Source organism: Podarcis raffonei, chromosome 11 (genome assembly GCF_027172205.1).
Source record: "Podarcis raffonei isolate rPodRaf1 chromosome 11, rPodRaf1.pri, whole genome shotgun sequence".
NCBI lineage: Eukaryota > Metazoa > Chordata > Lepidosauria > Squamata > Lacertidae > Podarcis > Podarcis raffonei.
In genome coordinates, this window is record NC_070612.1 from 3,232,685 (window position 1) to 3,254,075 (window position 21,391).

The window sequence follows — 21,391 nt, forward strand, 5'->3', positions numbered from 1 at the left end:
AGGGCTTACCGTTCTTATGTTGACTGGTTGGGGATGGAAATGGCTCAGGTAGTCTGATGGAATGGCTGTCACTAAGTGACAATAGGAGGGAGGTCCAAAGGCAGCAGCAGTGAAGGTGGAAAAGCTGGCTTAAATGGCTTCGAGCAAGCCCGTATCTAGGTGTTGAGAATAAAACCTTGCTCTGGACCCGCTGGAAGAATTAATTAATTAAAAGATGGATAAAGATAAAGGTACCCCTGACCGTTAGGTCCAGTTGCAGACGACTCTGGGGTTGCAGCGCTCATCTCACTCTATAGGTCAAGGGAGCTGGTGTTTGTCCGCAGACAACTTCTGGGTCATGTGGCCAGCATGACTAAGCCGCTTCTGGCAAACCAGAGCGATACGTATTTATTTACTTTCACTTTGACGTGCTTTCAAACTGCTAGGTGGGCAGGAGCTGGGACCGAACGGCGGGAGCTCACCCGTCGCAGGGATTCGAACTGCCCGAGATGGAGTGAGCTCCTGTTATTCAGTCCCAGCTCCAGCCCACCTAGCAGTTTGATGGATAAGGTTGTGCTAAAATGATTTTGGTTTTCCAGGATCTCCTTCATTGACCTGGCTGGCAGCGAGAGAGCTGCGGATGCCAGGGACTCTGACCGGCAGACGAAAATGGAAGGTGCAGAAATAAATCAAAGTCTTCTAGCTGTAAGTTGGTGTGAATTGTGCTTCTTTTGAGATTATTTGAAGGGCTGCAATACAGTTCCTAATATTTGACAGTGATTTTTTAGAAGATGGCATTGTCTCTGGGATGAGAACTCTGTGCAGGGCCGCTTGTGTTCAGTAGAGTACCAGATCTGGATGCTGGTGCAAGAATAGGAGACGTTTAACATTGAGCCACAGTGGGCCCTCACAAATTTCACACCCGGTTTTTGGCTTGCAAAAATCCTCCACCATGGACATAAAGTGATGCTCCTTGCCTCTGCTGGGTACTATATCTTTCTTTCTTTCTTTCTTTCTTTCTCTCTCCCTTTTTTATAAGACAGATGGTTCCAGAATGAGGACAGAATGCATTGCCCTAACACTGATTTGGCTTCAGAATGTTATCACTTTACCAAATCTCATTGGCTGCATTGCATAGTCAAAAGGACCAATCCTGAACCTTCTAAGAAGACTCAGAACCTGATTATGAACCGGGTCTTGTCCTAGAAGCTGCAAATAAACCTGCTGAAACAGGAGATGGGTGGGGGGAACCTTTGCCTTGGAGAGTCACTGTCAGTGAGACCAAACTAGGCTAGATGAAGCAGTGGCCTCATTCAGCAGAGGTCTATGGTCACACAGAGAGAGCAGAAATCCTGAAATGCTGTATTTGTGGGCTTTTTTGTGCCAAGGGAAGACTCTCTAGGCATGTAACACGGAAAAAGGAAGTTTGCAACCTTCCTTCTTGCCCTTGGTTTTTAGGGGCAAGGGGCATATAACATAAGCTGCCCGCCCCCTAAAAAAAAGCCACTGGGGAAAGCAGCAGACGGTTGCTTCATGGTCCCAAGCACTGGTGACTGACCTAAAGATTGATACTCTGATGCCTGCTCCAGTCAATGCAATCTTGAGTAGAGCCAGGGAGGAACTGATAATATCCCTCTGCTTGCAAAGGACCATCCAATACAGTGGTACCTCTGGATGCGAACGGGATCCATTCTGGAGCCCTGTTTGCATCCTGAGTAGAAGGTAACACGTGTCTGTGCGTGTGGCGTTTCGCTACTTCTGTGCATGTGCGAGATGTCATTTTGAGTGCACATGCGTGAGCGGTGAAACCCGGAAGTAACGTGCTCCGTTACTTCCGGGTCGCCGCGGAGCGTAACCTGAAAACGCTCAACCTGAAGCATATTTAACCCGAGGTATGACTGTACTTTGAGAGCCTCTGCTATAGAGCAAAGTGTGGTCTTGTGAAAAAACAACCCTGTGTGCTGCCATTTTTACACTCGCTCACTGTGTGAGGCCACCTGTTGTTGTCTTTCTCTAGCTGAAAGAGTGCATCCGCGCCCTGGATCAGGAACATGCTCACACTCCCTTCAGGCAAAGCAAACTCACTCAGGTAAGGCCCAGGTCAACACCAGAACACTTCCCCCAAAGGCTGCTTTAAACAAGCGTTACTCCAGGGTTTGCCGATGGGAAGAAAAGCAACGTTAACGAATGGCTTCAAGTTACAGGAAAACAGCACCATTCTGTGCTCTGAACTTGCTTTGTTTTTAAACTTGCAAATAGCTTTTTCCTCCTCAGTGAGCTCTGGGAATTGTAGTTTTGTGAGGATGCTGTACATTGCCTGACAGAATCCCAGATCCCCACAGTTGCAAAATACAATGTGGTCTCCTTGGATATCTGGAATAAATTCCATCTAAACTGTTTTCCCAAGAAAGTTCGGAATTCCATGGCGGGAGGAAACCTTGGATTGGCTGGCTTGCATCCCAGGCATCCTGTTGAGCTCAGGAGTAGTGTACATATCAGGCTAAGACACTTCATGGCACGTTCTCTCAGCCTAGCCTACCTCACATGGTTGCTGTAAGGATAAAATGAGAAGTTTTTAATATTTAATGCTGTATTGTTTTTAACACTCGATTGGGAGCCGCCCAGAGTGGCTGGGGAGGCTCAGCCAGATGGGCGGGGTATAAATATATTATTATTATTATTATTATTATTATTATTATTATTATTATTATTACTTTTGAAAAGCAGTTACCATCGTTTATTCAGTACCGTTTTATTTAGTTCAGAGTGGGTAACAACAATCTTTAAAAATGTGTTTGGGCTAAAGAGCTTTAAGATGTGCCTTCCGTTCCTCTTCCTTCAAGGTCCTGAAAGATTCTTTTGTTGGCAATTCCAAGACCTGCATGATAGCCAATGTCTCCCCCAGCCACATTGCGACTGAGCACACCTTAAACACCTTGCGCTATGCAGACAGGTAAGTGGTGGCACTGAACCAAAATGGACTCACTGCAATCACTCCTGGGCCCAGTGAGATTCCAGATTGTGCAGTTGTGATGCAAATACAGTGGTGCCCCGCAAGACGAAAAACCCGCTAGACGAAAGGGTTTTCCGTTTTGGAGGCGCTTCGCAAAACGAATTTCCCTATGGGCTTCCTTCGCAAGACGAAAGCCCATAGGGAAATCTCCGGGACAGCGGGGAAGCGCAGCGCGTCTTCCCCACTGTCCTCGGACCTCCTCCGAAGGCTGGCGGCGCGGCGGAGAGACCTCCTCCCGCCGCCAGCCTTCGGAAGGCTGCTCCGAAGGCAGGTGGGGGGGCAGAGAGACCTCCTCCCGCCGCCAGCCTTCGGAAGGCTGCTCCGAAGGCAGGCAGGGGGGCGGAGAGACCTCCTCCCGCCGCCAGCCTTCGGAAGGCTGCTCCGAAGGCAGGCAGGGGGGCGGAGAGACCTCCTCCCGCCGCCAGCCTTCGGAAGGCTGCTCCGAAGGCTGGCGGCGGGAGGAGGTCTCTCCGCCCCACCGGCAGCCGTCGGATGGCTGCGATCTGAAAATGCCGCCCGCCAGCATTTTAAAAGCCCCCGGGACAGCGGAGAAGTCTCCGCTGTCCTGGGGGCTTTTAAAATGCTGGCAGTCGGGAGGAAAGCCCTCCTGTCCCCGGAGCTTGCGGGGTGGGAGGTGGGGAGAAGGGCTTTTCTTCCCACCGCCAGCCTTCAGAACAGCCTTCTGAAGGCTGGCGGTGGGAAGAAAAGCCCTTGTCCCCCCCCCCCCCAGCCTTCAGAAGAGGTCGGTGGACAGACTGTCCCCAGACCTGGTCTGAAGGCGGTTTCCATAGGAACGCATTGATTGATTTTCAATGCATTCCTATGAGAAACCGTGCTTCGCAAGACGAAAAACTCGCAAGAAGAAAAAACTTGCGGAACAAATTAATTTCGTCTTGTGAGGCACCACTGTATTGCCTTTTGTTGCCTAGCTTCACTTATAAGGTGATATGTTGCTGGTTCCTGTCTTTAACTGTCACTTCTTGTCAAGAGTGGGTTGAAGATTGAGCTCTTCCGTCCCTCTAGTTCCAAGGAATGAGCTGCTGGCCTTACCATCAATCCATGGTTTAAACTGATGAGCAGCCTTGGTTCATGATTTGAGCTATGCTGGCAGCTCCTTTTCTTTATGGGAAACAAGATGAATGGCACATTCCATCGGGAACTTTCTACACTGCAAGCTTCACTGAAATTACCAAGAATCACACAGTGATAAAGACGCCTGTAAAGCTGGGCTGCCATCCAGAAACATAAACAAAAATGCAGCTCCAATTTATTGGTGTCTTGAACCTGTTTTAGATGCTAGAATCTATATTTAGCTAGTGGATTAAAATGACTGGTGGAGTGAATATTTCTAGCCAAATTAACTTGCTTAACTCTGGCTTGGTCCATTGCAAGAAGCAAGTGAAAAGCCATTTCTTGAGATTTTAACAGATAGTTATAAATGTATATGCATTTGTTTAAATTTGTACCCCACCATTCCTCCCAGCTTATAACTATTAGAAATCTTCCAGAGTTCCTACTTGAATGGCACTATTCTATTGGGGATGCTTGTCTGGGTCTACATCCTGCTCTCCCCCCACCCCCAAAGGACTGGCAATGGGTGTCAGCGAGGGCAAAGCTGAAGAATCCTATGTTGACAAAGGACAGTGTGCTGGGTGCTGTACAAAGAAACACAAATCCAACTTAATGGTGTAACGTTGGAAAATGTCGACCACTTTACCTACCTGGGCAGTTATCTTTCCACAACGGCTGACATTGATCCAAAATTCAGCATTGCCTGAGCTCTGCAAGTGCGGCTTTCTCCCGATTGAAGTGCAGAGTGTTTGAGGACCGGGACATTCGCAGGGAAACCAAAATGCTTGTTTACAAAGCTGTTGTACTACCAACCTTACTGTTCGCTTGAGAAACATGGACCACTTATAAAGGCCGTCTCCAACTCCTCAAAAGATTCCCTCAACGGTGTCTCTGAAAAATTTTACACATCACTTGGAAAGACAGGCGAACAAATGTCAGTGTACTGGAAGAAGCAAAGATCACCAGTGTCAAAGCAGAGATTCTTCAACGTCAACTTCGTTGGGCTGGTCATGTTGTTCAGATGCCTGATTATTGTCTTCCAAAGCAACTACTCTATTCCCAACTTAAGAATGGAAAGTGAAATACCAGTGGACAACAAAATAAGTTTAAAGATGCACTCAAGGCAAATCTTTTAAAAATGTAGTATAAGCACTGATAACTGGGAAACACTGGCCTGCAAGTGCTCCAACTGGAGAACAGCCTTTACCAAAGGTGTTGTGGACTTTGAAGAAGCACGAACTCAGGATGAAAAGGAGAAACGTGCTAAGAGGAAGGCATGTTTGGCAAACCCTCACTGTGATCAACTTCCGCCCAGAAACTATGGCCTCCACAGTCACTTACGGACTCACTGCTTAGACTGTTTTCATGGAAAACCATCTTACTCAGCTACAAGTGATCACCAAAGAAAGACAAAAAAACCCCACAAAATAATGAAGTGATACAATCTGTAGCAAGGGGCTGGTAGTTACATGAGGTGCAGTCAGCAGTGAGGATCTCGTGACAGTAGAGGAGCAGCAGGGTGAATTGGGGAATTCAGGAAAAGCTTTGCTGCAGCTTAGATCTTGAAGAATTTTAAAGAGAAGAGTTGGTTGGTGAATTAAGAGGGCTTTGGAACACGTAGCAAAAGCTGGGAACTGGAACCAAGGAAGGAAGCAAAAGGACCCAAAGAGAGGCAATATTCAGGGCAAGTGAAGAGTTGGGAACAAAGGGGGAAGCAGCGTTTATTTTTTAAAACAACTTCACCACACACCCAGATTCCTATTTTCTCAAAGCATATGCAAATTCTCCCTTATATAACTTTTGACAGGAGCAAGATGGAAAGTGCCTAGCGAGTCAGTCTTGTTACCTCCTCTCTGCATCTATGCCCCAACCAAAGACAACATCTCCATTTACCCTGCAAGCCCCAATGTGTGGGAGTCCAATTAGGGGTGACCTCACCTCAAAACCTATGGAATCCTCTCCTATGTGCTTTTGAGGGCCTGGACCAGTATAGATTAAGATTGCTGTTTATTCTCAGCCTCAGATCTTACAAGATCTGAAAACCTGAAATGGACACAAATGAAGGGAATAAAGCTTGCATCCATATCCTCAAATACAACTGCTAACTTATGTCTCATTTCTTCCTGTCCCCCTGACTTGCCACTAAAGAGACCCTCTTCCACTGACTAGACTCCCAGCCCTGGCAAAGTATCCCCCCATCTGCCCCATATTGGGTCCCGCTACTCTTTCTCTGTCCTGTGAAGAGCTTCCTAAGAAAGAAACTCAGAAGATGATGTGTTTCATAAGTGGATGAAGAAATCGGGCAGAAACTAAGGGCATTTGGGTTCCACCTTTGTGTATCTTGATATGAAAGATTTGTGGAAATCTCTCCTGCCAGTATAGAGCCATTGGTTCTGATGAAACTGCAGCAAGATAAGTATTCCTTAAAACTGCCCACAGAAAGAGCTCGTCTGGTACTGTGGCTAATGGGCTCCACTACAAATTGGGGAACCTCCAGTTCAGAACTGAGCAAGTGGCTGTGTTGAGAGGGCTGTGATCTTTATTGCATGGTTGCTGTAAGGCCTGCAAGGAGATAATGTATCAGAAGGGCCCTGAACATTTGTAAATACTAGAGACATTCTAGGCGTTATGTGATAATAAAATCTGGGCTTGAAAGCCTTTCTTTCCCTAATGTCCATCTTTTCGTTCCCAGGGTGAAAGAGTTGAAGAGAGGGATGAAATTTTGTACACCTGTTGCACAGCGACGGCGAACGCCAGGCAGCGTATCTCCCAAACGCATTCAGAGTTCTCTTTGCGTGCAAGGTGGGGAAAAGAGCTCTCCTAAGAAAGTGAAGCTGGGGTTGCAGCAGCCCCCAACAGCTACAGCTTCCAAGGCAAAGGCTTCACCTTTGGGGTTTCACCCGCTGCACCCTCCTTTCTCTTCCACCCCGAAAGGACAGGCCCGCAAAGGTCATTTTGGTGCCCTGTGGCTCGGCCGCACCAGCCCAGTTAAAGGCGTTCCGAGGGCAGGACCAGCAGCCAAAAAGACAACGGAAGACTCACTGCTGCATCCTGGGAACAGTTTCGTTGGGTCCAGGAGAGAAAGCGTCCAAGCAGACAGACCTCCAGCCAAGTGCCTGAAAGCCCAACCTGTGCAGAAACAGCTCATTTCCAGAGCTGATTTTCCCCTTGCTGACACGGACCACCCATCCTTCCGCACGGAGGAAGGCGGGAGAATGTTTGCAGAGCAGTGCACTTCAGCATGGACAAGGCTCCCGCCCCACCAGAAAGACCGGGAGCAACACCTCCGCCTTTACCACCAGCAGTTCCAGCAGCCTCCTATTCTGCAGCAGAAGCTGAACTACCAACCCCTGGAGAAGTTCTTGGCCCAGTACATGCCTCAGGAGATCCGGGTGAAGCAGGAGCCCCCTTGCCACGCTCTGTCATCTCCTCCCCAGTGCCGTGACGAGACGATGCAGCTGGAGGACCTGGAGGATAGTGACTTCAGCGAGGATTCCTTCTCCGTCAGTCCCAGCCGGAGGAAGCCGGAGGCAGAAGCCGGAAGGGAATGCAGCCAGGGGGGTTCGTTTTTCCTTCATCAGAGAGAATGCGCTGAAGGGCAGGAAGTTCAGGGTGGGCAAGACCTGCTTTTCAAACCATGCGAGCTTGAGAGTAAAGGCACAGCCTTGCCAGGGGCGGAGGAGGCCTGCATGAGCTGCGAGGAAGGCAACAGCAGTCTGCTGGACTGGAGCACAGAGGACACCTCGGCAGGCAATTCTCCAAAGAATGACGTGCCAGAGAAGCCTTACTGCTCACAAGACAACACTGTGTGCGACAGGCTAAGCACCGAAGAATCGCTTCTGGGGCAAAAAGAGCTCGGATGCGCAGATCTACCTCTAAGCTGCCCTGATGAACAATTCGCTGGGCCAGAAAAGGCAATGCAAAGCCCACCTTCGGCCCATACCTTGGGATCCCCAAACTCTGCTGTGGGCTGCCTGATGGAAGACTCTTTCAAAGGAAGAGGTGGTCCTCTTTCAGGTACCGCAGGAAAAGGGCATCTCCAAACAGGAACAGGCCTTTGTGGGACTCTGGATTTTTCAGTGGATGTTGCTGCTAGAGAGATGACCCCTTTGGCTGTAACCCTTCTCAACGCTTTGACAACACGCAATCCAGAAGACAACCCTTCCCGCCAGCAGCAAGGAAAGGCTCCACAGGAGGAGGAGATGGTTGAAAAGAAACCCTTTGGCCCCAGAAAGAGACTGGATGAGGGCACCAGGCACCTTCATGGGGAAAAAGCATCCCCTGCGCCCAGTCTATATGAAACGGGTAATTGGAGGGGGAAAGTTGGCTTGGTGCTTTCGCCGCAAGCCAAGACTGAGTGGCTTTCGCAGCCTTGTCAGAGCCCAAAGGTTTCTTCTCCCTTGGGCTTGAGTGAACGGTATGGTTGTATTTGTGGATACTCGCCCAGAGATGGAGGCCTGGTGGATCTCCTCTCCCCACACAGAGACAGCGGGGGCACCCTGCTCCTTAGTAACCTGCAGGTCAGTGAGTATGTGACCAGCCCACAGTATGATGCAGACACCGAAGCAACCATGATTTCCTCGTTGAGCTGTTCAGGGCAATTCAGCCTGGGGGAAGAGGATGGCTCCAAGTCCATGACACAGCTCAATACAGGGAGGAAAACCTCCATTTCAAAGGCACTCTCCATCTCTAATGATTCAGGGAAGAAGGAATTCGCTGGGGAGAGCATCACACCGCAGCCCAGCTTGGCATTTGGGAAACTGGAACTTGGCCATTTGCAGGAAGCATTCAAATTGACGTTCAGTAGTGATGAAATGGGGCTTCTTAAGAACGAATTTTCTCAGAATATGCTTATGCACACACCTTCAAACGATGCAGAACAGGATTCAGGGGTTGTCTCCAAAGAGGTGAACACCAGGTCTTCCAAGAACACACTGAATTCTTCTAGCCCACAGGATTTATCTCCAAGCTCACTCCAGTATAAGGAAGCTTTAGGAAGGTGAGTTTTCTGGATTCTATCCTCCACCCCACTCCCCATTTACATTGGTTGGCAGCTGGTAGAAAAACATCTTTGCCACTGGGTAGATCAGAGGGCTATGTCCTTTACAGAGAGCAAAACCCATGACCATTTCTGTAGCAACAACCATGTGTTTCTAGTGCAACAACTATGAAAATATGAGTGAGCTGTGGAGAAGCTCCCACCTCAAACCTTGCAGGCAGCATTAGGCAAACCATGGTCTCTCAACCTGTCATTTGCAGTATAGGGACAATTAGACTCTGGGTGGCTGTCAGAATTACTGAGAATGGGAGTGACGTGCTCTGAATGCTTGAACACTAAATAAAGGCTACATACTGTCTATCCTCAGCTTTCCCCTTTTCCAGAAAAAGGTTTGTCAGGATGGCTGCAGAATGGGCCTGGCGAGCTGGTTTAGCTTTTGCAGGCCAAATCTGAGAGTTGACAGTTGCAACGAGGCAACACTGAGGATTTTGTTACCGGGGTTTTTATTTTTAATTGTGCCCAATAGGCAGTTTGTGCTCCAAATCCATCAGGAACAGCTGGATGAAATGGCAGCCCTATGTTTCCAGGAAGAGGGCTTGATCAGTAAGATGTCAGAGCTGGTGAGTTGTGTTTGAATATTCTTTAAAGTGCCCCCCCCCCCGTGCTTATTTCTCCATGGATCATCTCTTGTTTGGAGATGTATGAGCTGCATACTGTGTGCAGTCTGCTGGGGTTGTGAAGGTGAGCCCCTTCAGCAAACATTGAAAAACACAGGGCAAGCAACTTGCAACTCTGATTCTAGAAATACCCTTCACTTGTAGAGTTCGTGATCTTTAACACACCCATCCTTATTCCTTACATTTTCCCTCTGCTAGGATTTCGAGGACTTTGTGGCGCAGCTAGATGAAATCCTGGCGCTGAAATCCAATTGCATCCAAAGATTGCGAAGCCGGCTGCAGCCTATTCTAGCTGCTCCTGCAAGTGGGACGGCTCCAGACAACTTCCCTATGAAATAGCAGCATGGGTGTCCCTGACAATGGGTGAGGACTGCGCTGAAGCATTTGACCTTCAGTGACCAGCAGCTCAAGACAGTTAGGAGTTCCAAAAGTTTGGGTCTCCTACATGGCATGTGCTTGAAGACTTGAGGCTTAACTTTAGCAGCATAAACTCAGCGGAAGTCCAGATTGTGTGCTCTGCCATTCATCTAAATACTTGACCACTGTGGCAAGACTTTGAGAAGGGGATAAAGTGATCCCTTTTCTCCTGCCATCACTCAGGCAACTTCACATTTATGGCAGTTTTGCGTACTGACAAAAAACAATAGAAAACCCAGCCAGATGGGCCATCAGAACTAGTCCTGTTCTCAGGCAGTGTAGCCTTTGAGAAAGCAGTACTAGCTACTACCAAAGCCCCGTATGGCTAGGCTGCTTTGGCAGTTTGAAGTGTCTAAAGTATCAAGAGAGCCAGTGGACCTGTTTATCAGCATTACAGATCAGACACAGAGTTCACATTCTTGTAGTTATCCCTCTCTTCTCCCCTCAGCCATATTTACCAAGCATTCTACACTTGTGCCTTGGCAATCTGCTCATCAGGTGCTTCCACGCTAACTAAAAAGGTTTATTTTCAGATTTGCCCTTTCTTTTAAAATTGCATCTTATTTTCAGGATTCACTTTCTTTTACGGTTGTATCTTTTTTTGACTGTAAGCTTTAAAACTGTTTTTGATGTTGTATTTTATATTGTTGTAACCCATTCTGGGACCTTAGGGTGAAGGGCAGGCACTAAATTAAATAACAACAGCTGATTTCAGTCAAGCCTGGGTGGGCATCACTTTGCTCCACACATGACCTTCAAGAGCTTCGTGAAGATGGGTTAGAAGAAGCAAGCCGTCAGACTGCAAGTGGGAAGACAGGGTGACATGGTGCCTGAAGGCTTTACATGACTGTCGTAAACATAATGTGCCTAACAGCTCTGTGAAATTGGTGCTCTCTTGTCTCACTAGACAGGATTTCTAAGCAGGAACTTTTGACAGAACCAAGCCACTTTTATCAAGCCATCAACACTAGTCTGAACGAACAGAACTCAATCCAAATTCTACAAAAATAAGTGAATACTTGCTTTATGGCAGCAGCCCCAAAGAGGATGCAGGCATTATGGACAATAGCTTTGCAGCATACTAGTCCATCTTGTGAATGAGGCTTTTCCAAGATGGTGGAGAGAAACAAAATTTAAAAGGATTCACAGAAAGTGATAACTGGAAGTTTTGAAACCCCCAACAAGAGCATAGGGCAGCAAAAGCCAGTATCCTTTAAAACCTTGCCTGCCTTGGAGAACACAGTGTTGCACATCACTATAACTGCTCTTAATTTGTTTCTTTCCATGCGTCAGGGAGACAGCATAGTCAGGAGTTGAGATTTACTCTGTCAAGCCCATCGCTTATGAAAGATGGGCTTTGTATCTATTAACAGGGTTGTTCTACCCCAAGGTTCATCTAAGTTGGAAGCTTAGCAGTCAGGCAGCAGTATTTTCCACTTGCGTGGTGCCTCCAGACTACATGCGTACCCTTATTTCACAAGAGTAGCATCAGCATTCACATGCCAATAGATGCCACAACCTAATCTCACCCCTTTCTGGCTTGACCTTTGTGACTTCAACACAACAGGGGTCACAGCACTGTCCTTAACAGCAACATTGGTCATTCCCTTTCCCACATACCAAGCACCAACTAACCAAGTCACATTCAGAGCAGCAAAAGCAGCTCTTTGACTAACCTTTCCCACTGCTAAAGGAAATCATGTGCACATTAAGTCCTCGTGCAGGTACGTTCCTTGGCAGGTATAAATCCAGCAGGGACACAGTTCCTGCTTTTCAGGTACAACTTAACCAATTAGTAAAATGGTCGAGGATCTAGCTGAGGGGCATTACACGAGAGCTGTGTACTACAATACATGGACATGTTTCTAAGAGTTCTTTGTTTTAAGAGTCAGTAGGTTAAAGTGAATTCACTTAGAATGAGTATTATGCATGTTGCTTTTATACTGAATTTTTAATTGAAGTAAAAAGATAATTGAGCAAAACTTGCACAGAGGTCTAAATTGTGTCAAATTCAGTATTCTGATAAAATGTAATTTGGTTTGAATGCAAAGGTAATTCACAGCATGGCAGAAGTGCTAAATAGCAGCAGCTGCTGAGAAACTGATGTGCAACAGGATCAGTAGCTGCTTTTGGCTGCAGATATGAGAGGCTGACAACATCCTGATCACAGCTCAAGTAAATTGTCCAGCAGCAGAGGTCTCCCTCAAGGGAGGAAATGGAAGAAAGGCTTTTCTGCCAGTACACACAGTGCAGCAAATCACATTTCCCTGTGCTCTGACCATTGCAGCAGTTGGTGGCTGCAGGATCCACACAGTTTACAGATGCAGACAGAGCACTTGATCAGCAGCAACGTACTTTGGTTCTGCCGCCAAAACCTGCACCTCAGATTCTGTTGCAGCATTCTTCCTTTCAGTGTCTCATTTAGTAATGAAGTGTCTCTTGTCAAAGCTATTTGATCCTTCCCTTGAAAAGCCAGAGCCAAGCTGCTGTCATTAGGAAAGTGATAGGTTAAGGGCTTACATTATAACTCAGGTGTAAAAACATGGTCAGCCATAGGGCTTTGCTCCAGATTCATCCATTGAGTGCTTGTTTACAGTCAAAATTCAGACAAACTATCAGATCTCACCTTCTGTACCTGGGGGTGGTAGTTTATGCATGAGACACAGTTCCTTTTCTGTTCAAAGTGACTTGATACATCTAAAACCAATTCCAACATTCTAATCACAGAGTCACTGCTGCTTGGGTCACTGACAACACAGCATGTCCCCATTTTGAATTATGAGCTCCACAGATAAATTCTACTATTGTTTCCATTATCCCTTATGGTAGTGGAAATAGCAGCTTCTAGCGAGATCAGTGGCTCCTAACTGAACTCAAATCAGGTATTGAAAAAGTTTGGTAGTGGGGTGTCGCCCCAGTTGTGTGGGACAGGCCCCAAGATCCAGGTTGCTGAAAGTGTTTTCATACTGTACTTGCTGAAGTCTATGTAGTGACCTGCGGGGGGGGGGGGTGGAGAGAGATTCCTGCAGGAATGTTCATTGGAGAGTTGAAAATGTTTTTCCAAACCTGAAACTCAGACACAAGATGTTCTAGAGTTATTGGAGATTTATAACCATTCCAGATTCATTCCGTTTCTTTTCCCTACCGCTAAACCTCTAGAGCAGGAGACCACCAGCCACATTTTAAGGTTTTATTAGTATCTCTTTCTGCAGAACCAAAATACTTAGCAAATTACTCCAAATATCAAGACTGCTTATATTTTTTTATGTATTTAGATCTTTTAACCATGTACAACATAATACACTATTGTACTATCAAAACCAAAAGTCTGATTTCTATTACTAGATGTTAATAGATTAATGATTACTATAGCAGTGTGGGGAAAAAAGGAACCAATGCAGTGAATATTAAAAAGAAAGTGCTTGAAAGACAGACCTCCAATTTCACACTGTGTATTTATTTTAAACTAATGGAGTAGCCGAGTTCCCAGATGGGTCTCTGCTTAAATAATAATAATTAAAAAAAACCTACCAGTCTGGGGAGGACAGTAGAGCCAAGAGGTTCAAGCCTCTTCCTCAGACTTCAGAAACCAGCCAGTGGGCAAGGGGTCCAGGTGGGGTTTCACAGCTTACCTGTTCTGAGAACTTATCTGTTCAAGCACACTGGCTGGAGCGTGTGGGCGGCCAGGGCCAAAACACCAGAAAAGGAAGCAGTGCAGCTTCTCTGTATGCATAGAGGCAGTTTCAGAACCAGTGTCACACTTAAATTACACGCTAACCTTCAACCAAAGCCTCCCCCCCTCCACCAAATAAAACCAAAATTCCATTGCACTAAAGGTGGACTTGTGTTAATCTCGACCAAGGGTCAAATGTTTTCAGTAGAAGCAGACGCACAAATGAAAGCAGCTTCAAGGAGCCAAAGCATGGTTCGTTTCAGAGCCAGGCTGAGTCCAGTGCAAGACGTGGGAGTGGGATGGGGAGAAATACAACTAGCCTGGTCTGACTATGTACAACTCCAGTCAAGATTCTCCGTGGCCGAGCCAAAAAAAGGAAACTTAGGAAAGGACACTTAAACTTTAATCGAAGAACGTGGGCTGGGGTCTCTCCGCTGGGAATAGCACCCTGGAGTGATGCGTGCCCACAGAGCTGCTCCCCCAGCTCTCTCAGCATCTGGGAAAGGCAGGATCCTTGCGGTGTTGTCCTCCTTCCAATGCCTGCAGGGAGAGCCACATGATGGTGGCGGCAAAGGGTTTGGTGAGCAGGGCAATGTCTGTGCTCCTTCCCGCATTCTTCAACTGGCTCCTGCTCGGGTCATTAGATCTTCCAGTGCATTGTTCTGGTCATTGTTGTGTAATAATAAAACCTCTTTAATGTCTTTCAATTCAAATCCCATTTCTTTAAATTTACTCATTAGCTGGAGAAGTTCTGTTGTCTACGAAAAAGGGAGGAAAAAGGAAGAGGACACCTTTAAGAGCATGCTAGGAAGAGACCCCCATCTGGAAAGAAGATTACTTATATCCTACTGAGCGTCTCTGGGTCAGTCTTCCATCTTTAAGGAGTAGCCACGGAAAAGCACAGAGCACCATGCAAGAACTTCCAAGACATGACATTTAAGATACAGAAAGGTAGCCGTGTTGGTCTGCCATAGTCAAAACAAAAAATTTTTTTCCTTCCAGTAGCACCTTAAAGACCAACTAAGTTAGTTCTTGGTATGAGCTTTCGTGTGCATGCACACGTTGTATCTGAAGAAGTGTGCATGCACACAAAAAGCTCATACCAAGAACTAACTTAGTTGGTCTTTAAGGTGCTACTGGAAGGAAAAAAATTTTTTGTTATGACATTTAAGAGTTTGCATCCAAGCAATTAAAAGACACTTAAGAATACAATTACATTAAATAAGAGCCAGACGGATCTCTTAGGTTAGACAGTTCTTAACTGGGCATTTCACACCTAAGATAAATTTATATGAAGCCAGTGAATACCATCTGAACCAAATGAAACCACTATTGGAGATGACCCAGTGATTGGAGGTAGCAGTGGGTTGGATGAGGGGGACAAACTGAAGCTGCATCCTAACAAGACCGAAGAACTCCTGGTGGGTAGTTCTCATAGCCAAGAATTGGGGTGTGATGCCTGTTGAGGGAGTCTTACTCCCTCATATGGAACAGAACTATGGTCTGAGATTTTATTTATTTATTCATTCATTCATTCATACCCTGCCCATCAGGCTGTGTTTCCCCAGCCACTCTGGGCGGCTTCCAAAAGAACACTAAAATGCAATAACCTATTAAACATTAAACGCTTCCCTTCAGGTGTCTTCAAAAAGTTTGGTAGTTATTATTCTCTTTGACATCTGGTGGGAGGGCGTTCCACAGGGCGGGTGCCACTACCGAGAAGGCCCTCTGCCTGGTTCCCTCTAACTTGGCTTCTCGCAGCGAGGGAACTGCCAGAAGGCCCTCAGCGCTGGACCTCAGTGTCCAGGCAGAACGAAGGAGGTACTCCTGGATCCAGAACTGTCACACTTAAGACCCAGGTGGTGAAAAGTGGTTATTATCAGTTCCAGCTAGAGCACAAGGTACACCTGTTTCTGAAATGGGGAACAAGATTTCTACTGTGGTGCTCCTTTCCTCAGATGTTGTCATGCAGAGCACCAGACCCTAGCTCCACCCTGAGCCTGAGATGAAGTTGGCGGGGAGCCGAAGGATGATTACAACAAAAGAGTCACAAGTGCAAGACAACTGCTCCTGATATTCAGAATACAAGCCAGAGGATCTGACAGTCACTACAGTTAAAGAGCAGCACCAGTAAGATTAGCAAGCCAAGCACACATGATTAAGCTGAATCACGGGAGTGGTTCTACAGCACCACTGCGCATCCAGCAACTGAAAACTCACCTTCTCCTCTGAACACTGATACATTTCAAGAGCAGCTTCTACAAGGAGTGGATCAAAGCCCTTCTCGCAGAGCTGCCCATGGACAAACAGGTAGTCAAGGACCTACAAGGAGGAACAGGACAGGAAGGAACTGAAGCAGTCGCTCTGCAAGCATGATCCCACTAACAACCCTTTTCTAACAATTATTTCTGTTTCTGTCACTGGTTCTTAGTGACAGGTTATCCACATGAAAAGCTAAAGAGGAGGGAGAAGCTGCACAAACAAACCTGCTTGGGCCATGCAAAATCGGTATTTTTTGAGTACAAAGAGATGAAGCTATACCAGGTCAGACCACTGCTCCATCTAGCCCAGGAGAATCTACTCTGGCTGACAGCAGCTCCCCAAGGATTTAGACAACAGTTTTTTTACCAATCTCTGGCACCCACGTTCCTTTGGCTTGAAATGCTAAACCTGGGACCTTCTACAAGCAAAACATGAACTTTACCACTGAGTTATAATGCCCCCTCCCAGTCTCCACAATTCAGAGATTGTTTTAAGTCCAATTGGCTACAAAGAACACTTATCACAGACATCATGAAAGCAAACTAGTATGGCCATAGTCTTAAGGTCTGAAAATATTTTGTGGCTAGTTGTTGCCCCAAGTACCCCCTTCCCCTGCTGGAGCACCATAAGTTCTTGGGCCCAGTATTACCAAGATGTGTAGGATGCAAGGATCTACAACCCACATCCTTTCAGACATTGTACAGCATCTACCATTCAAAACCCAAACTAAGGCAAAAGTTGGCTTTCATCCAGTCTCACTTCCTTTTCCTGGCTTGCTTAAGCAGGGAAAAGGCTCCTCTTACCTGTTCTATGTTCTGGCCCTTCTTCTTCATTGCTTTCAGGACATCCTCGTAGGAATAGCCCATGTTGACAACAGTTTCAACACACTGCCGCTCACTAGAGGAAAGGGCCTGCAGCACGTTGATATACGTGGAGCCACCGGGCCGTTTTGCACAGCTGGTGGTATTGGGCACTTGAGACGTCAGGAAACTTTGGTGAGTTACCTAGTTGAACAAGAGGGAAACAAACCTCTTTCAGGAAGAGAGAGAAACTGGGATGCTGCAGTCTCAATGTAAGTCAGTGCAGAAGTCTTCCTATAAACCCTTAAGAGCCATTGGACAATACAGTTGATGCTCGGGTTGCGAATGTGATCCGTGTGGGAGGCACGTGCGGGAGGCAACCCGCAGTGTTCGCAACCCGCAATGCCACATCTGCGCACACGCAGGTTGCAATTTGGTGCTTCTGCACATGCGCAAAGCGTGATTTAGTGCTTCTGTGCATGCGCCAAAACCCAGAAGTAACCTGTTCCAGTACTTCCAGGTTCGGCACAGTGCGCAATCCGAAAACACACAACCTGAAGCATCTGTAACCCAAGGTATGACTGTAATAGAATGTGACTGATCTGTGGTTAAGCCTCTCCTCCTCTGTGGGTAAAATAATAGCCAAGAGCTCAAGAACAAGAGGTGGAGAGTTACAGGTAAGTACTTTTGGGCTCCATGAACAGCTCCTCCGAGAACCACATGAAAGCCCCAGAAGTTCCTCCATGTCTAAAGCGAATCTTGGCCTGGCTAATAACTGGACAGGAAGTCACAGCAAGACACATTACCTCAGAAAGGGGTGAGCCCAAGAAAGACAGCCCCTCCCGGCAACATTTGATTTCATACCCTCGCCAAATCAGAATGACAAATGCATGGCAAGCAAGTCCCTGTTGGTGACTAAAACAGAATGATAAATGCTGTTATAAAGGATAAAGCCACCTACCACGTTCCCTACAGAAGCCTGTTGCATTTCCATGGAGGCCAGAGAAGGGAAGCTCATTTTTTTCCATGTCAAGCACAGAAGCGAAGCGAGTTGGCTTCGCTTGCTGCTATGGAATTCCTCTAGCAGGCAAGTACTTGCATACAAGGCTGCTTTGTGTTAACTTTAAGACACAATCTAATTCCAAGTAGGGCTGTGCAATATTGGTTTTCAGTATCGCAATATATCACCAGTTGAATATTGTGATATATCGCTATATCATGATATCTGGAATAAGGAAGGAACTACGCAGAGGCGAACAGGATAATGTCCTGGCAACTGCTACTACTTAGGGATCTAAAATGGATAAATGATGGTATCAATCGCTACACAGCTTCATCAGCAGGCAAGTAAAATGCATCCAAACAGGACTCATGGTTTTGGGCTTGGATACCAAATTGTGATATTCAGGACAATCCAAAGTACAGCAACGAGTCATAGTGAATACAAGTAATCTGGGTCTGCCAGCAGGCCAGCTTGGCAGCAGAAGCGGTGGTGGCAGAAACAGCGGTGACCTCGCAGGCCTTGCCATGGGACGTGTCAGCAGTAAGAGAGACAGCCTGCAAGGCCTCTTGGCAGCGGCGGGAGGCGGCGGCAGTTGCAGTGGCAGTGATTGATAATATCATCATTTATCTGTTTTAGACCCCTAAGTAGTAGCAATTACCAGGACATTGTCTTGTTCGCCTCTGCATAGTTCCACCCTTATTTCAGACATTGTGGTAGAGTGCAATGTTTAGCTGATGATAACAGCCCTCACACACATTGCAATTCACGATATATTGCCAGGTGAAATATTATGAAACGGTTATCACAATGTGAACTTCAAACCGGTTTTGGACGATATATTGATATATCGCCCAGCCCTATTTCCAAGTATGTTCTAGTTGCAGAGCAACTGGTTGGAATATATAGCTTTCAAAATGGGAACCCAGCAATAAATTGCATTGCTCTTTTTAATCCTTAGCTATTAAAGTCAGCTTTCTTGAAATCAATTCATCCTTGAATGACAGCATTTGGGAGGAGAGGGACCCCTCTTTAGTCTGCCAATGTAAAACAAAAAACCCAATGAGCTGGCCTATTTACCATTTACCTGCCAGGAAACCCATAAAAAAGTAGTAAGCGTAGCTAGAAGAACTAACCTGGGAACACATTTATGGAAACCAAGTACTCTCCCAACCTGACTGTCTTGTTTCAAGATTTCCCTAAAGGGAAACACAGTTCAGTGTAAACTAGACAAAGCCCCTGTATAGCTAGGCATACTGCCAGCTTTTGCCATGCCAGCAAGATCAGTAAGACAGGCAGAATCAATTACACGTTGGAGATAAGCAGCTGGAGAAAAAGCAGGTCCTGCAAAAAGGAGGATTCCCTTTAAAGGGATTTCCTAAAACAAGAAAACCCAGAGGAGAAGTAACAACTAAGGCAAGAACCAACAAGAGACTCTGCTGCAGGGAAAGTTACGAATGAACTCTCATACCTGCATGGCCAGAACTCACATTTCCTTGTCATAGGAAGAAGCCTTGTAAAAATAACTTCCAGGATGCGCAATAGGATTATGCTTAATCCACACGGGCCAAGAATCAGGATAATCTCTACTGGGAAATATACTCAAGTCACTGAAACATTTCAGCTTGCTGGGCAAATGCTAACAACGCTCTCTCCAAGGGGCCGAGTTTTTTTGTTTTTGTTTTTACATGAAAAGAAGTCTTGTGGCACCTTAAGGCCTAACCAATTTTATTATGGTATAATAAGTTTTCGTATGCTAGAACCAACTTCCTATTGAAAAGGGCCCTAGTCCACAACAGCATGATTGAATCATGCATGACCACGTATACGTACGACGCCAGGGAATAAAAAATAGATTCAAACCAGGAAATGGCATGAGAGAGCTAGAGAGTCCGTGTGGCTTGTGAGGAACACCCTCCCCAGAGCACAAGGAGGACTTCGGTGAGGGCAGAGGAACCCCCAAGGAGACCTGAGGAGCAGGGGGGCAATTGATTGATTGATTGATTGATTTATCACACTTCTCCCACATTTATTGTTGTTTTTTTAAAATAATATTTATTAAAGATTTTTTAAAATTATAAAAAAGAAAAAATAGAAAGAAAAAATACATCCATCATTCTCAAATTTTCAACTTTCATTACCTTCTTTCTTTGACCTCCTCCTCCTCCCCTTTCTTGTATCCTAGTTAATAATTATCACAGCAAATCCTTTCCATAGTTCATAATATTTTGTCCTTACATTACCTTAATCTATTTTCATCTTGTCTTATAACAAGCCTTAAAACTTAAAACTTAAATCTTATTTTTACCAACTTCTCATAACCATATCATTAACCTAATTCTTTAAACATTTTTACTAGAACCAAGTAGTTCCATTTCAACATTTTTCTAACATTCATCAATTTTTTTAATACAGTCCTAATGATAAAAGAAAAAAAAAGTAAAACAATCCAATCTTCATCCAGTGTCCCTTCCTCCTGGTCCCAGATTTTGTCAGTCCTTTTTGTCCCATTAATCTAGCGCATTAACCTGGTATCCTTATATCCGAGGCCCTCAAGTCTCTTCCATGTCCCTTCCGCGACTCTTCTTCATATTTTCCTTTCACTCGTGGGAACTCCAGCTTAGTAATGTTTTTGACCCTTTTCAGCAGATCAGCCCCATTTCCATAGTCCAGACTAGACTCCATGTGATATTTAAACACCTGTTTCAGATTCCCTCCAAAATTAAGAGCCCCCACAGCTCCAAACATCTGACGGCCCATTACCAGACTCAGAAAGTCCAAACATCCCTGCATGGGAGGGTCAATCCAACCCCCCATTTCCAAACCAAACTTTATCTTTCCAAATCTGGTTTTTTCCAAATTCATTTATCAAATCCAAAGGCTCATGTTCCTGCAGGGCCGCAACTCCCTCCATTTCTGGCACCCAGGATTCAGCAGCATCCTCTTCTCTCATCTGTGCTGTCATAGCACACTCCTGTTTTAGTTCCTGGGTAGGCTCCATGTAGTTTCCTGCTGCCTGTTCAAAAATTCTGGCCGCATTAGTCATCAAATCCGTCTTCTGGCTTAACTGATCCAATAGGGCATTTATTTTACAGAAAGCACCCAACAGAGCTTCTGAAAACATTGTCCTACAAGGTCACAAATCCTTTCCCACGATTGTAATCTGTAGCAGCTGCAAGCTCCTGAAATTGGTTACAATTTCACAGTCTCCCTCTAGGGGGAAAACTTGTTTATTCTTTCTTTTAAGAACAATAGCAACAAAGTGTGGAGTTTGGAACTGACAGGGTCAGAACTCCGTGGTGTCCTGTGTCTGGGAAGAGGAGGAGGAGCTTGTCGCAGAGCAGTGACGCACAGCGTCTCTCTGCTTCCAGACTGGCTTTCACTTCTCTCTAAGCAGCAGAAGCTGCGGATGTGCTTTTGGAGCACCGCTGAGAATGTCACCGAGTTCTGATGGAGTGTGACTGTTTTATGGCTTGTAAATAAACGCTTCTAGAGATAAG

The 21,391-nt window shown here is 46.0% G+C and overlaps 2 protein-coding genes across 5 annotated transcripts in view; one reads left to right on the forward strand and one right to left on the reverse strand.

Annotated features, from left to right (window-relative positions):
• Positions 1-10,083, forward strand: part of KIF24 (kinesin family member 24) — a 37,568-nt gene extending 27,485 nt beyond the window's left edge. For all 3 annotated transcript variants that reach the window (XM_053408958.1, XM_053408959.1, XM_053408960.1), the window contains 6 exons: positions 579-684; positions 1,997-2,068; positions 2,823-2,932; positions 6,756-9,062; positions 9,589-9,682; positions 9,938-10,083. In XM_053408958.1, coding sequence (XP_053264933.1) covers positions 579-684; positions 1,997-2,068; positions 2,823-2,932; positions 6,756-9,062; positions 9,589-9,682; positions 9,938-10,078 — 2,830 coding nt within the window. In that variant the 3' untranslated portion in view covers positions 10,079-10,083. The remainder of the gene's footprint in view (positions 1-578; positions 685-1,996; positions 2,069-2,822; positions 2,933-6,755; positions 9,063-9,588; positions 9,683-9,937) is intronic.
• Positions 10,084-13,399: 3,316 nt separating this feature from the next.
• The window catches only part of UBAP1 (ubiquitin associated protein 1), a 37,568-nt gene continuing 29,576 nt past the window's right edge, over positions 13,400-21,391 (reverse strand). Inside the window, exons 5-7 of one of the 2 annotated variants that reach the window (XM_053408986.1) lie at positions 16,895-17,095; positions 16,050-16,151; positions 13,400-14,587 (exon numbers count right to left, since the gene is read on the reverse strand). In XM_053408986.1, the coding sequence (XP_053264961.1) occupies positions 14,447-14,587; positions 16,050-16,151; positions 16,895-17,095 (444 nt within the window). In that variant the 3' untranslated portion in view covers positions 13,400-14,446. The remainder of the gene's footprint in view (positions 14,588-16,049; positions 16,152-16,894; positions 17,096-21,391) is intronic. The other variant, XM_053408987.1, reaches the window with a different exon arrangement.